Source organism: Danio rerio, chromosome 5 (assembly GCF_052040795.2).
Source record: "Danio rerio strain M-AB ecotype USA chromosome 5, GRCz13ab, whole genome shotgun sequence".
NCBI lineage: Eukaryota > Metazoa > Chordata > Actinopteri > Cypriniformes > Danionidae > Danio > Danio rerio.
This window is the reverse complement of record NC_141025.1, coordinates 10,011,393-10,028,491: the sequence shown is the minus strand read 5'-3', so window position 1 is coordinate 10,028,491 and position 17,099 is coordinate 10,011,393. Positions and strand designations below refer to the sequence as shown.

Genomic DNA, 17,099 nt, shown 5'->3' with positions numbered 1-17,099 from the left:
GTCTGTCTGTCTGTGTATATATATATATATATATATATATATATATATATATATATATATATATATATATATAGTTGAAGTCAGAATTATTAGCCCCCCTTTGAGTTTTTTTTTCTTTTTAAAATATTTTCCAAATGATGTTTAACGGAGCAAGGAAATTTTCACAGTATGTCTGATAATATTTTTTCTTCTAGGGAAAGTCTTATTTGTTTTTTTTTGGCTACAATAAAAGCAGTTTTAATTTTTAAACACCAATTTAGCGCCAAAATTATTAGCTCCTTTAAGCTATATATTTTTTCAAAAGTCTACAGAACAAACCATCGTTATACAATAACTTGCCTAATTACCCTAACCTGCCCAGTTTAACTGATTAGCCTAGTTAAGCCTTTAAATGTCACTTTAAGCTGTATAGAAGTGTCTTAAAAATGTCTAGTCAAATATTATTTATTGTCATTATGGCAAAGATAATATAAATCAGTTATTAAAAAGCAGTTATTATAACCATCATGTTTAGTAATGTGTTGAAAACTTCTCTCCGTTAATCAGAAATTGAAGAAAACAATTTACAGGGGGGCTAATGATTCAGGGGGGCTAATAATTCTGACTTCAACTGTATGTATATATATTTCATTTAATATTTTCCCTAATATATGAATTTGCGTGTACTAATTTTGGACAGTTATCATGTAATTTTGTTAGATAAGCTCCAGATTTGGCTTCAGTACTGACTAATCTAATGTATATGCACAAATACAATATGGTAAAGCTTCCTAAAATATGAATTTAAATGAGAGATTTGTGAGGGGGGGTACTTATATTATATTACAGTGGTCAACATATATAATATAATATAATATAATATAATATAATATAATATAATATAATATAATATAATATAATATAATATAATATAACATAAAAATATAATATAATATAAAATAATATAACAAAACATACCATACCATACCATAATATATGATATAATATAATATAATATAATATAATATAATATAACGTAACATAACATAACATAATATAACATAATATAATATAATAATATAATATATTAGAATAGAATAGAATAGAATATAGAATATAAAATAATATACTATAATATAGTATAATATAATATATAATATATAATATAATATTATATATAATATTAAAATAACATAAAATACCATAATTTAATATTAAATAACATAAAAATATAATATAATATAAAATAATATAACATAACCTAACATAAAATAACATAATATAATATAACATAACAATATAATATAACATAAAATAATATACTATAATATAATAAAACATAATATATTAGAATAGAATAGAATAGAATAGAACATAAAATAACATAATCTAATATAATCTAATATAATAATATAATATAATATAATATAATATAATATAATATAATATAATATAATATACTATAATATACTATAATATAATATAATATAATATAATATAATATAATATAATATAATATAATATAATATACTATAATATAATATACTATAATATACTATAATATACTATAATAAAATATAATATAATATAATATATAATATAATATAATATATAGGTTAGGTTAGGTTGTTCTGAACAGAGCTTTTGTGAGAAACCCCCTTCTCATACACTCAACACACACTAATGAATAAAACACACGGAGCACTTACACACGTGTGCATGAACAGGGAAAGACTGAGGAAAGTGGAGAGAGAGTGAAATATTAATGAGAAACAGCCTCCTCCTCCTACAACTCCCCCCTTATTGATACAGACGCGGATTTAAAATAATTTCACTGAACATGAACAATGCTGGATGTATAAAACAATACCGTCCGAAGCCATTGAGGATGAAATACAAATAAAAATAAAGAATAAAACAGCATTTAAGATGAGCAACAGCATGTTGTTTTATTCCCATTAGGTCCACTTGTATTTCTTACAACATCATTCGCACAAACCTAATTTAGCTCTACATCGATCTTTAAGCATTATAATCCGTTAATTTTCTTCTGCTTTATCTTTAAGGGCACACAATGTCATAAGATGCTAATTCTAGGTTAAATTTAGGTTGTGACGCCGGTGACCAAAATTCAATGTCTAGACAGCGTCTAAGGACAACGTTATTTTGACGTTGATTATTTGCATTGATTATTTGTGCTCCATGATGGCTTCACACAACTTTTTTATTAAAGGAACACTTCAGTTGGAAATATTCTTATTTTACAACTCTTTTAGAGTTAAACAGTTGAGTTTAACCATTTTTTAAATCCATTTAGTCAATCTCCAGTGGCCTCATGTATCAACGCTGCGTACTCACAAAAGCTTTGCGTACGCCAGGTTTTACGCTCAGAATCGCTCACGTTTGGATTTACTAACAATGAACTGAACGTGGGAATGTGCGCAGCTTCACGGCAGCTTTCTGGCAGGCGTACGCACATTTTTTGTGCGTGTCTGTTTTATTTCCATTGGCGACTCCTAGAGGCAGTTGTGTTAAATTCCTCTCTACAAAGTGTCTGAGCCTTGCAATGCCAGCTGTATGAGACGGGTTCATCTAGCAGGTATAAGGTTCCCATACCATACATTTGACCAGCTAAACATTAAAGCACAATTTGCAGCGTCGCCTGTTTTCCCAATGTAATCTGAGCTATCTACTGCACGCACATTGCTATAAAGACACTATCTGAAGATAAATTTGCATGCGTGAATCAGAAACATTTTCATTCACTAAATGTGCAAATAAAATATGATGCTTATTGATATGAACTTATTGATGATTCCTACTTGTCTTTCTCGTGATAAATAGTTGGCAAAATCTGATATGTAGCGGGGGAAAAAAGAAGAAAGAGTTCATCAGACGCTGGATTCGAGCCGAGTTCATGCTCGAACGTGTCAATACATGATCACATGCGTCTTCCAAGTTACGCCACTGAGACTGTTAAGCGTCCTGCAACATTTTACAGATATAAACCACACTATTTCTTTTTTTAATGCACTCAGTGCGATGTTCAGACCCAACTGTGTTAACCGCAACAGCTAAACTCTCCCACTCTATTTTTTTCTTTTGTTGTTAATTCCGGAGAACAAACTTGCAAATATCACCGCTTTTCTCCGGTCTACCTCTGAAAGCAGCACCTCCAATTCACATTCTGTTCAAAGTTTCTCTTCTTGCTTGATTTTGCCTTTGCTTTTTCGTTGGGTTTTGCCATTAGCATAGTCTTTAGCATATTCATACGGGGGAGGAGGCAGGGAGAGGTTTTGTGCTCGTGCATGTTGCGCTCAGTTTCACGTTCATTCGTATGTACAAAAGAATATGCGTGAGATTCGGCGTACGCAGTGTCTCATACATCTGAATTTTTTTCTGCGTACGCACATTTACAGCTTTGTGCGTATGCAATGTTTTAGTAAGATTTCCACGCAAGTCTTCGTACATGAGGCCCCAGGTCTGGTGGGAGCAAATTTAGCTTAGCTTAGCATAGATCAGGGGTCATCAAACTTGTTCCTGAAGGGCCGATGTCCTGCAGATTTTAGCTCCAACCCTAATCAACAAGAACAAGCTAATCAAGCTCTTACTAGGTATACTTGAAACACCCAGGCAGGTGTGTTGAGGCCAGTTGGAGCTAAACAATGCAGAGTCACCGGCCCTCCAGGACCAGGATTGGTGACCCCTGGCATAGATCATTAAATCAAATTAGACTATTAGCATCTCACTCAAAAAAAAAGATTATTATGCTGGAATTAGAGCATGGCTCCTAGCCATATTTAGAAAGTAGCAACTTTTCATTTTCTGTCAGTCTTAGCACCTACTGTAACTACAGAAGAGTCGAGATTTAAATAGGAAAATTATTGAAACTCTTTTTTTACATGTTTGAGTACAATGCTAATGGTCTAAACTGATTTAATGATTTATGCTAGGCTAAGCTAAAAGTGCTCCTACCAGACCTGGGGCCTGTTTTAGTAAGGAGGTTCAAACAACTCATTTGTTTACTGAGAGATTAAAAACTCAGAGTTTTCGGTTTCAGAACAGATGATCTGAGTTAGGTCAATCAACTTTGAGTAGACCAACTCAGAGTTAAGCACGCACACCGTGACTATAAAAAGGCATTATCAATGGAGCGCAGCTATTACGAGTGACCATGTCAACATCTTAAAAAAAGAGATCACCATTTCTTTCTCCAGCTGAACTTGATGTGATCATGCAACATTAAAGCAAATATGAGTGTATATATTTTTAAAAAGAAGCAACCATCAGTGAAACACAGACAGTTAGTGTGGGAAAACAGCTGCTCAACTTAATACGTAATTTGATTAATAATTAATTATTTAAGCTAATTACTTATTGTTCTGTGTGTGACTAAAAGGTAGGCAATATCTATGTTTCCATCCAAGTATATAAATTTATGTGCAAAACTGGAATATTGTATAAAAGATGTGAATAAAGCAGCGTTGCCATCCAACGAGATAAAGAGAACAAAATGGAGCATCACTTCCTGATAAACTGGCGCCAAATATATACAGTAAAAACAGAATTTACTGTGGTAGAAGAAGCTGCGTCAATTATTTATTTAATAAATGTACTTGCGCCTCAGAAAACAATGAACATGTGGGGGCATTTGAAGCCATGAGACGCGGAGACTCTTGACAAGCTCCAGATGCTCGGAGGTAGTCTAATTATATACACTAATACTGAAACAGTTAAAGCATTTAAAATGACTAAAACAACATTTAAGACGTGTTACCGTGTGCTCAGCCTGCTGGTTTGTCCATTCACACACATTTTCATCATCATATGAACACCTTTTTTATTGTACATACTGTAATTTGTTCAGTAAAAGTGTTTCCATCGTAGTTTATGTGCATATTTTCTATTGAATAAAAGTTTATCCTGCTCAATTATGCGTGTTTTTTATGCATATTTTCAAAAGTTATGTGCATCATAACGTTTCCAGCAACAGTTTTTATGCACATATCCAAAATGAGCATTAAAATAGGGGAGGAGACCGACAGAAACTCAGAGTTTAGAGAATAAAACCTGCTCCTGACCAGGTTAGGTTCACAGAGTAAGTTGCCACAGTAACTGACTCTGAGTTAAAGTTACCTCTCTTTTAGAAACAGGCTTGACTTACCCTGCCTTCTCGAGTTTAACAAACCTGCCATTTTGAAACGGAAAACCCAGTTTCACTCATTTCAGGGTTAAAATACTCTGAGTTTTTACTTAACCTCCTTTCTGAAACAGGCCCCTGGAGATCAGCTGAATGGATTCAAAAATAGTAAAACTCAAATGTTTAACTCTAGGTGACTTATAAAATGAGCTGATTTCCAAAAAAAGTGGGAGTGCTCCTTTAATTGTTAAGCATTTTTTCTGTAAAATCTGTAAAATCACCCTCATTCTGCCTTTTCAGTGGTCAGTCGTTTTATCTGTCCTGAGACAAACAGGGTCCCGGTTCTCTGCTCCTCCATTGAAAACAATGCTGTGGTTTCAGAAGTGTTTTCACTGACTCTGATGTTGACTTTCCTTGGTAAACACACAGGCTGTTTGTACCAGACGGACACAGTTAGAGGAGCTCTCACCACTTCAACTCCTGCAGGTAAAAGAGAGAAATATCACATTGGAAATTCTATTAATATGCATAACTTTCTTAAATAATTTTCACAAAATTTAATGAATAATATATAAACAATATATACATAATCGAATATACAAAACACTCAATATTATTAATAATAATTAGTGTGTCTGAGTTTGTTTATTTATTAGAAATTATATTATTAATTATTAAATATACATTTAAATTACGTAATATTATTAAATATACATTATACATATAATATAACTATATATTTTTAATAAATATAATTACAATAGACGAGGCAGTGGCGCAATAGGTAGAGCTGTCGCCTCACAGCAAGAAGGTCGCTGGTTCGAACCTCGGCTCAGTTGCCGTTTCTATATGGAGTTTGCATGTTCTCCCTGCCTTCGCATGGGTTTCCTCCGGGTGCTCCGGTTTCCCTCACAGTCCAAAGACAAGCGATACAGGTAAATTGGGTAGGCTAAATTGTCCCCAGTGTGTGTGAATGTGTGTGTGGATGTTTCCCAGACATGGGTTGCGGCAGGAAGGGCATCCGCTGCGTAAAAACTTGCTGGAGAAGTTGGCGGTTCATTCTGCTGTGGCGACCCCGGATTAATAAAGGGACTAAGCAGACAAGAAAATGAATGAATGAATGAATAATTACAATATTTATAAACACATGTAACAATCCAATTTTATTAACACCGTAGATTATTATTACATTAATATATCTGTATAATATAGAATTTAATTATTTACAATTTAAATCTAAGTTATATTTGGTAACATAAAAATAAAAATGTATTTTTATGAATAAATTTATTATGATAAACCAATACCCTAAACCATATTTGTACATTATACAGATCTAATAATTTATAATAGTGTAAGTCTATGCTATAATAAAAATAATAATAATCCGCCACAGCTGAATGAACCGCCATCTACCCAGCATATGTTTTTTTGACCTTCCAGCCGCAATCCATCACTGGGAAACACCCATACTCAACTCAACTCACGTTATTTCTATTGCACTTTCAACAAACCACAATGGGTACCAAAGTGCTGTACAAAAAACACATAAAACACATGCAGATATACACAAAACCAAAATACATAAACTCACATCACATGATTAAAAGCTAAAGAAAACAAGTGTATTGTCAGTGACCTCTGAAAAGACCCAAAAGTTTGAGCTGTTCTTAAGGAGAGTGGAAGATCGTTCCAAAGTCTTGGAGCTGCTACTGAGAAAGCTCTATCACCTCGACATTTTAAGCGTGATCTAGGAACTTGTAAATAGAGACGATCCATAGAGCGAAGACATCTCACAGGTTGGTGCGTAATAATTAGCTCAGAAATATACGCAGGGGCCAGGCCATGGAGGGATTTAAAAACATACAACAGAACTTTGTACTGAATTCTAAACTGGATTGGCAGCCAGTGTAGAGAAACTAGTACAGGTGTAATGTGTTCTCGTTTTTTTGTGCCTGTTAAGATCCTGGCAGCTGCGTTCTGGACTAGCTGCAGTCGTGAGAGAGAGGCCTGGATCACACCCAGATACAATGCGTTGCAATAGTCCAGACGAGAAGAGATGAAAGCATGGACGACCTTTTCCAAATCACTTAAAGAGAGGACAGACTTCAGCTTGGCAATTTATCTAAAATAGAAACAAACATTTTTGACAACCGCATTAATTTGCCGATCAAATTTTAGCTCAGAGTCAAAGATGACACCAAGACTCTTTACAGAGGAATGCATTTTCCCAGGAAGCAATGACAGATTGCCATTAGAATTCGAACCTTTTTGGCCAAAAAAAAATTAATTCACACTTGTCTTCATTCAGTTGGAGAAAGTTATTTGCTTACCAACTCTGGGAACCCATACACTCTTGCATTCACACTCATACACTACGGACAATTTAGCTTACCCAATTCACCTGGGGCCTGTTTCAGTAAGGAGGTTCAAACAACTCGGAGTTTAAACTTGAACTCTGAGTTGATTTACCGAGAGATTAAAAACTCAGAGTTTTCGGTTTCAGAATAGCTGATCTGAGTTGGGTCAATCAACTTTGAGTAGACCAACTCAGAGTTAAGCGCGCACACTGTGACTATAAAAAGGCATTATCAATGGAGCGCAGATATTATGAGTGACCATGGCAACATCTTAAAAAAAGAGATCAGCATTTCTTTCTCCAGCTGAACTTGATCTGCTCATGCAAAGTTTTAGCAAATATGAGTGTATATATTTAAAAAGAAGCAACCATCAGTGAAACAGAGACAGTTAGCCTGGGAAAACAGCTGCTCAAGTTAATGCATATTTTTTTATTTAAATTATTTAAACATTTAAGTATAATAAAATAAGTAATGTAATGTGTGACGTTTATACTTTTTTCTAAACTTTTAAACACGTTTATCAGTTTTAATAGATTTAACAGTGCACTTGTGTGTCTGCCTTTTTATTGATCAAGTGATAGAGGTTGATATAACATTAAGAACCTAAGCAGTGCTAAAATAATTTTTAGACAGATTAATAATCCCATTAATCTAGTAACAGTACATGTCGAAGGTTAAGCTAAATATTTATGGAAAAAAGGACAAGCCTTGTACGTGACTTTGTTCTGTGTGTGACAAAAAATGTAGGCAATAGCTGTTTCCATCAAAATACAGGCTTACATAAATTTGTGCAAAACTGGAATAATGCCTAAAAGATGCGAATAAAGCAGCGTTTTTATCCAACGAGTCAAAGAGAACACAATCGTCACTTCCTGATTAACTTGCGCCAAATATCAACAGTAAAAACAGAATTTACTGCGGTAGAACAAGCTGTGTTAATGATTTTTTATTTAATACTTGCGCCTCAGAAGACACAATGAACACGTGGGGGCGTTTGAAGCCAGACGCGGAGATCTTGACACGCTCCAGAAGCTTGGAGGTAATTAATAATATACACTAATACTGAAACAGTTAAGGCATTTTAGAATGACTAAAACAACATTTAAGATGTTCTACTGTGTGCTCAGTCAGCTGGTTTGTTCATTCACACAAATTTTCATCATCATCTCTAACAAACATTTTTTTTAATGTACATACTGTAATTTGTTAAGTGCACTTCGTAGTTTATGCGCATCTTTTCTTATCAAATAAAAGTTTAACCTACTCAGTTATGCAAATGTTTTATTATGCGTATTTTCAAAAGTTATTTTAATCATGACGTTTCCATCAATCGTTTTTATGGTCATCTCCAAAATGAGCTCTAAAATAGGTGTGTGGAAATGTAAGACTAAGGCGAGAAATATGCTTCATTTTTAAAAAAGGGGAGGAGACCGACAGAAACTCAGAGTTTAGAGAATAAAACCTGCTCTGGACCAGGTTAGATTCACAGAGTAAGTTACCATAGTAACTGACTCTGAGTTAACTGACTCTCAGTTCTTTCAGAAACAGGATTGACTTACCCTGATTTCTTGAGTTTAACAAACCTGCCATTATGAAACGGAAAACCCAGAGTTTCTCTCATTTCAGGGTTAAAATACTCTGAGTTTTCACTTAACCTCCTTTCTGAAACAGGCCCCTGTACCGCATGTCTTTGGACTGTGGGGGAAACCAGAGCACCCAGAAGAAACCCACACCAACATGGGGAGATCATGAAAAGTACACACAGAAATGCCAAAAGGCCCAGCTGAAGCTCGAACCAGAGGCTTTTTTGCTGTGAGACAGCACTACCCACTGCACCAATAATAATAATAATAATAATAATAATAATAAATGAGGGAAAAGGATCAGAAATGTAAAAAACTGTACTGAGCACATGGAAGACAAACAGAAAACCTGCACAAAATAAATTTAAGCACTTTCAAGGGTCTGTGTTCATGTACTGTATGTTTATTTTCTAAAACTTTCATGGGCCTTGGAAATTGTCCTCCTTCAGATTGACACATTTTCAAGGATTTTAAGGAAACCCAGCACTTCTGACTTGTGCCATTCTGCTGTTGGTGTAAATCACTCATGAAACATTTCTGACCTTTGTGCTTCTCCATCTCTGCTATGCACTTGGCGAGCATCCACAGCGGGTGAGCAGCGGGACGGGTAAGCCTCCACCAACCAAACACATCACCAAACACCCAGGCACATCTCACAGCGCTGGACCACGGAACAGCCAGACTGATACACCTCTCTGAAGCAGGATCTGGGGGGGGTGGGAGATTGTAAATTTCAAGGCTATATTCATCGCATATATCACTAGATTGTGAAATTTGAACTAATGCTATTGCTGGAGAGATTTTAAGTTTGATCATATAGAGTCAGTCATCAGATATGATGCAGAAGGCTTTAGAATAGTTAGGAGATAAAACACTTTCTCTCAGTGGTGCCTTTATATGAATTATAGAGACCAAAGATTAAAAGAATAATGAATAAAAATAAATAATGAAGAGGTTTGTGTGTCTATTTTCACAGAAAAAAGTTGAAACAAAACCAGCCATTTTATGCTGCAATTTACAACTTAAGCAAAATACAGGTGGGAGGAATCGAGCACCAAGCAGACAAAAAACTAGCCACAAAGTACTTTAACAGCTTCAGCCTAGTGAATGCTTTTGATTGCTGATCGATAAGTGAGAAGGAAAAACTCCAGTGTAAAAAACTGCAGTGTATCCCTTACCATGTGTGATGTTTAAGTCAGGCTGAGCTTCAGGTGTGTGTGTGCTTCTAGGAGACAGCAGAGTCACTGTGCTGCTCCATACGGGCCGCTGATGCCTGGATGCTCTTAAAGTCAGATCGACCTCCACTCCTGAACTCACAGTCCTGTACTCAAACACTGAGGCCTGGAGGGAAAAAGGCCCTTTCTTCAGCTCATCCACAGCCTCAGACAGACTCACGGTCTCACAGACCACCAGCAGACCTGCACACAGACATTTAAAATAACATTTAAGTTAGAGGTTTTACTAAAGAAATACTAAATAAAGAATTAATAAATATATAAAATCATTGAAGAAATATTACAGGGATAGTTCATCAAAAAAATAATTTACTTACCCTTCAATTGATTCTGTTTGAATTTTTAAATATATTTTGTGAAATGTTGAGAACTTACTTCCAAAGTATGTTTTTCTTTGTACAGTATGTATGTCAATAGTTACCCGTTTCCAGCATTCTTCAAACTTTCTTCTTTTGTGATCAACAGAAATAAGAAAGGTTTGGAACCACTTAAGAGTGAGCACGTGCGGAGCAAATTTTATTTTTGGATAAACTATCCTTTAATAGAAATGAAATAAAATAAAAAGGTTTAAATTAAAAGTTAGTTTCTTGTTTTCGAATAGTTTCTAATTAATTACAACAAAAAACAACATATAAAATTAAACTAAGCAAAGTTACAAAAAAATGGGGATTAAGTCAAAAAGCCCATGTAAGAAATGAATTTTAAAAAATGCAAATTATTAAATAAGAGAGTTGAATTTTGTTTACAATGGGAAACATAAACGCAAGTATAAACCATTAAATAAATGTTAAAGTAATAGTTCGTTAAAAAAATGTAATGCTGTCATTAGTTACTTATCCTTCGCTTGTTCCAAAACTATTTTAATCTTTACAGATATTTCGTAAAATGTTGGAAAGTGGTCATTTAAAAAAAAATGTTTTTCTTGTTTTGGATGTCAATATTTGATGATTGCTGTGCGTGAATCATTCCTTCATTAATTCAATCATTCCTTCGGCTTAGTCCCTTATTTATCAGGGGTTGCCACCGCAGAATGAACTGCCAACTTATCCAGCTACGGCCACACAGGCCGACTACGGCCAATTTACCTTATTATTCAATTCACCTATAGCAGTAGGGAAACCAGAGCACCCGGAGGAAACCACACCAACACAGAGAGAACATGCAAACTCCACACAGAAAAGACAACTGACCCAGCCGGAACTCCAACAAGCGACCTACTTGCTGTGAGGTGACAGTGCTAACCACTGAGCCAAAGCGCCCTGTGCGTGACTCTTGTGCTGAAAAAGGCAATAGATCTTACCAGAAGGGCACAGCTTGAATCTGTCCGAGCACACAATCATGGTGATCAGCCTTTTGAAGAGAAACTCAGGGAAGCACAAGGGAAGATCTCTGAAGACACTGTCAGGATAATCCCAACCATAACCAGAAACACTGCAGAATCTCCTTAAAGACGTTCCATCATACCTGTAGATGATCACAAAACAATTACAGGTCTGTTCATACGACTAATATATTAAATCTGTATGTGATTATATATAGTCATGCAACAGATCTGTCTGGTTCTCGAATCTGATTAGCTGATAGCCGTGAGATATTAAAGTAATAACAGCACTACTACACAGTATTAGTACTAGTATTACTCCGCCCACATGAGGGGCAGAGGACACTCTACAGTTTGACCAATATTGCAGCTGTTGGACAACATAATGTACTTTTGAGGCTTTTTTTTTAGCCGAGAATGTAGTTGTTTAGATTGCAACTTTGCAGTTTTGTTAATAATGATAGTGCCTATTTTAAACATTCATAATTTTGGAGATTCACCGCGTTGGTGGCCATCAGCCTGCCATACTGCATTTTCTCAGCATACATTTCAAACTGCTATGCTGATGATACCCAGCTATACCTCTCTTTTCACCCTGATGATCCCTCGGTTCCAGCTCGCATCTCAGCCTGCCTGTCAGACATTTCACACTGGATGAAAGATCATCATCTTCAGCTTAACCTCGCAAAAACGGAAATGCTTGAAGTTTCTGCCAACCCGACTCTACATCATAACTTTTCAATCCAGATGGATGGGGCAACCATTACTGCATCCAAAACTGTGAAAAGCCTTGGAGTAACGATTGATGACCAGCTAAACTTTTCTGACCACATTTCTAGAACTGCTCGATCTTGGAGTTTCGCACTCTATACCTTCAGAAAGATCCGACCCTTCTTATCTGAACATGCAGTTCAACTCCTTGTTCAAGCTCTTGTTCTCTCCAGACTGGATTACTGCAACTCTCTACTAGCCGAGCTTCCAGCTAACTCTATCAAACCTCTTCAGCAGCTTTAGAACGCAGCAGCACGAGTGATCTTTAATGAACCAAAAAGAGCACATTTCACTCCGCTGCTCATCCGTCTGCACTGGCTGCCAGTTGCTGCTCGCATCAAATTCAAAGCTCTGATGTTTGCTTACAAAGCGATTTCTGGCTTTGCTCCTTCTTACCTGCTCTCTCTCACTTCTGCAGATTTATGTGCCCTCCAGAAACTTGCGTTCTGTGAATGAACGTCGCCTCGTGGTTCCATCCCAAAGAGGGAAGAAATCACTTTCCCGAACTCCTCGCATTCAATCTGCCTAGTTGGTGGAATGAACTCACTTGCTGTCTTCAAGAAACGATTAAAAACTCAACTATTTAGTCTCCACTTTCCTTCATAATCTGCAATTGCCTCTCTGGCTCCACCGCTAACTGTACTACAAAAAATAAATAAATAAATAAAAAATTTAAAAAATAAAAAAATTACTAATGTATTGGCTTCCTACACTTTACATACCTGAAACTTGCCTACAGCACTTATTCATTGTTGCTCTTATAGTTGTGTAAATTGCTTCCTTGTCCTCATTTGTCGCTTAGGATAAAAGCGTCTGCTAAATGACTAAATGTAATGTAAATGTAAATTACAACTGATCAAATCATTATAAATCAGGTAAGTGACATTCTTAGTTAATCTCTCGCTTTTGTATGTTGTAGCGCTGTATTTATACCATTGTAATCTGCTAGTGTTTGCTTCTGGGTTATTCATTGTGATCTCTTATTGAGAAATACTGGGAAATCTCTGTAGACTGATGGCATTTCATGTCGTTCAGCCTTATAATCTTTAAAAATGACCAGTTTTGTCATCACTTTAGACATTACGCTAAGGAATCATTCAAATATAGCTCTAAACTAGGGCTGTGCAATTAATCGCAATCGAAAAAAAAATTTTAAAAATGCGATTTAAGCATATGCAATTTCTAAACCGCATACGGCTGCAATTTTTATCTATTAATCTATTTTGAATTGTATTCAGAATATGTTCTTGTGCGCATGATTTTAATATGTTAACCAATCAAAGCTGACGCAGCACACTGGGAAACTACAGCTAAGCTGAGCAGGAGAAAGGTGTTAACCAGCTAAAGTTGAGTGGGAGAACCGAATAGGCGAGCAGGAGGAAACAACATAAAGTATGGATGCAGGTCAAAATTAAAAAGATTTGGTGACAAAGAAAAAATTAAGGTCAGTCGTTTGGGAGTATTTTGGATTCAGGAGAGAGGATGCGTTACAGAACAAGGTAATTTGCAAGACTTGTGAAATGATTATTCCAACAAAACGGATCAATACTACAAATCTGTTCCAACACTTAAAACAGCGTCATAAAAGCTGCATGAACAATGAATGTCGACAAAGTCCATCGAATCAAACAAAAGCACACATCAAAGCCAGCCCAAACAGACTGAACAAGTATCCATTGTTTAAGCATTTGCAAGCGTCGTGCCTTATGTAAAAGAGTCAAATTGGCAGAAAGAAATTACCAACGCAATCACCTATCATATATGCAAAGATATCGTTTACTGCGCACATCGTCAGTAAAGACGGCTTCCGAAGACTAATACAAACACTTGACAAAAGATACCAAACTGCAATCTCGCATTCATTTCACACAATTTGCTATTCCCGAAATGTATGAGAAATGTAAGGCGGGCGTTGAACACGATTTCAAGCAGGTTTACTGAATACTTTACCATGACCACAGATATGTGGTCCAGCAGAGCAACGGAGCCGCACATGAGTTTCACCATCCACTATATTAATAACAACTTTGAAATGAAAAGTCAATGTTTGCAAACAGCATTCCTCCCAAAAGATCACAAGAAAATGTATCTGAAGGTTTACAAGAAGCTTTAGCATCATGGGGACTTTGTGAAGAGCAACAAGTGTCTATCACCACATTTTTGTTTACATATACAGTTATGTTTATTAAACGTAATTCTGCTATTTCATTGTAAAATGTTTGATTATGCACTTCTTGTGCACTGAGTACATTTAAAATGTATGTACGTAGCTTGTTTGAAAAAGCAAAAACAGTGGCCAAAATCGCAAATAAAATCGCAATTGCAATATTCATTCATAAAATCGCAATATAGTTATTTTGTCTATATTGCACAGCCCTACTCTGAAACTGACGTTGGTGAATGAGCAACGGTTTCTGCTGTTCTGAAGTCAGCTGCAGATTTGAACGAACGGCGAAAGAAAGTAGTTCCTCGTACAAAAGGGTTTTTGAGACTCTTCATGTTTGACTTTCTCTTTTACAAAATTAAGCGCTGAACTGTTCTAAAAACGCAATATTACACAAGTAGCAATGCGATATGACAATAAGGCACTCAGCCTGCAGCTGAGCCAACGCAAGCCTCCAACCAGTGCCGATATACAGCCGTATCACACTGCTACTTGTGTGATATTGCAAATATATCTTAATATTTAAAAATATATATTTTAAAATATTTTTATATTATAAATGCATATGAGTTTATTAATGCATGCATTTGTACTACAAAATGCATTCACATCATATTAAACAAAACATGTTTACATTCTCAATTACTTTATAGACATTTTTAGTCGTATATTGAATAAAGTTGTTGTATATTGAATTCTTTTTTAAAATCTATTTTATATTAAGGCATTATTACTTAATATAATTAAGATAAAAAGAATATGTAAAGAGAGAGAGCGCAAGAGATTAGAGCAATATTCATTTAATTAAAACGCATTCAATTGATAAACTAGCAACAATAACATTACTATTATGTTATTATTTATTATATTGGAGTGCATTATATCACTCCTATTATTTAATACTATTACTAATATTATTTATAAATTTTTCTAAATTGATATAACAACAATTACTATTATTGAATCACAATAATAAATATAATTTTAAGCATGAAACTTAGAACTATGAGACTTTTTTTTGCCTAAGACCAAGTGGAGTAACACAAGGGCAGTTTTTAATTATTACATTAATTACAATATTAATTTTAACGTTACTTTATTTAAATAAGATAAAATTTGAAGGCAATTCAATAATTAATTTCATACATTTCAATTTAGATATTGTCCTTTTTGTTATTGTATTTTATTTGTTATTTTATTTGACTCTTTTATGGAAAAAAAGAGCAGTTGTGATTTTTAAAGATAATACACATCACTCAGCATTTGAATTGCTACCATCAGGACACAGGTTTAGAATTCCTAAAGCACGAAGTAATGCCTATAAAAAGTCATTTATCCCAATGGCAGTTGTTGTTCTAAACCGGATCAATGTTTGTAGTGAATGAGGTGGTTACCAAGAATGATTTGCAGTATTGTGCATGGGGCTAATTTGGTTTTTAAACTTTTAACTTATGTTGTTGTCTTGATAAGTGTTATTGTGTCGTTGTTGTATGTTTGTAATTGTTGTCCTAAATCCAGTGTTGAAGAAAAATTTCCTTTCTGTGTCAAGCAGAACGGACAATAAAGTTTAAACTAAACTAAACTAAACTATATTGAATTCTTTATTAAGATCTATAAAATGTTTATATTAAAAGACATTAATTAATTTAAATCAGATAAAAAAAAAAAGTTAGGTTTTTTACATAATGCAGTGCTGTGCAGTGGGGAAACACTATAAATTCAAGATATGATGTGTAATACTGCAAAGATTTTTAAAATAATACCTTTAAAATAACATGCATACAATAATACATAAATGTATATAGATATTGAATGCACATAAACTGAACTGGCATAGCACAGACTTCAATCAGTAATAAACATTAAGTTAATCTATTGATATGAAGTTGGTTTTAATTTCACACATTCGTTCAGTGAAAACTTGTGACACGCTCCCAATATCGTTTACCATGGCAATTTGAGTATTTCGGTCTGAAATCACATGCAGGTATGACTAGAAAACACTGTTTATTTGACTGTGAACAATGTTACACTTTTGATAGTCATTGGCTGCTAATATGATTTCACTATTTGGTATTTGCAAATGACACTTTACCGAAATTATACAAAATAAAAGTGAAAATCCGAATGTGTGACTATAAAAGCAACTTTACCTCAGTGTAAAACTCACCTGCAGTTAATCAAAGTTAAAACAAGTTCGTCGTTTGTTTCTTTGTCTTCTCTCATTTGTCCACGTTTTTTTCGGAGAGACTGATAAAAGTATCTGGTCATGAGGTAAAGAGAGCCTGGCAGGTGTGTTTGGGATTCAAATACAGTTTGGGTTTTAAATATAACGTGAGACGAGTAAAACACTGAGTGAAAGAGGTAAACCACAGATACACCTGACGCTACAGCGACTAGCGTGCTAACACGATCCATATTCCAGATCGACGTTATCAATCGTCATAAAAGCATAAACGTTACAAGAAAAATACTGTTATGATGTGCTCAAAGACAAAGTTCAAAGTAATTTTCTGCTACTTTTTTTGCGCGCTTCTTCTCTGTTT

The 17,099-nt window shown here is 34.8% G+C and overlaps 2 protein-coding genes across 4 annotated transcripts in view; one reads left to right on the top strand and one right to left on the bottom strand.

Moving 5' to 3' along the window:
- si:ch211-12e13.1 overlaps positions 1-17,099 on the bottom strand; it is a 25,022-nt gene extending 7,923 nt beyond the window's left edge. The window contains exons 1-5 of one of the 2 annotated variants that reach the window (XM_087253244.2): positions 16,724-17,099; positions 11,598-11,761; positions 10,241-10,480; positions 9,605-9,769; positions 5,401-5,599 (exon numbers count right to left, since the gene is read on the bottom strand). In XM_087253244.2, coding sequence (XP_087109370.1) covers positions 5,403-5,599; positions 9,605-9,769; positions 10,241-10,480; positions 11,598-11,761; positions 16,724-16,971 — 1,014 coding nt within the window. In that variant the 5' untranslated portion in view covers positions 16,972-17,099 and the 3' untranslated portion in view covers positions 5,401-5,402. The remainder of the gene's footprint in view (positions 1-5,400; positions 5,600-9,604; positions 9,770-10,240; positions 10,481-11,597; positions 11,762-16,723) is intronic. The other variant, XM_087253245.2, reaches the window with a different exon arrangement.
- lrp13a (low-density lipoprotein receptor related-protein 13 a) overlaps positions 16,461-17,099 on the top strand; it is a 43,501-nt gene continuing 42,862 nt past the window's right edge. The window contains 1 exon segment of one of the 2 annotated variants that reach the window (NM_001446543.1): positions 16,461-16,540. The gene's annotated coding sequence lies outside the window, so the exon portion shown is untranslated. 2 annotated transcript variants of the gene reach the window in all.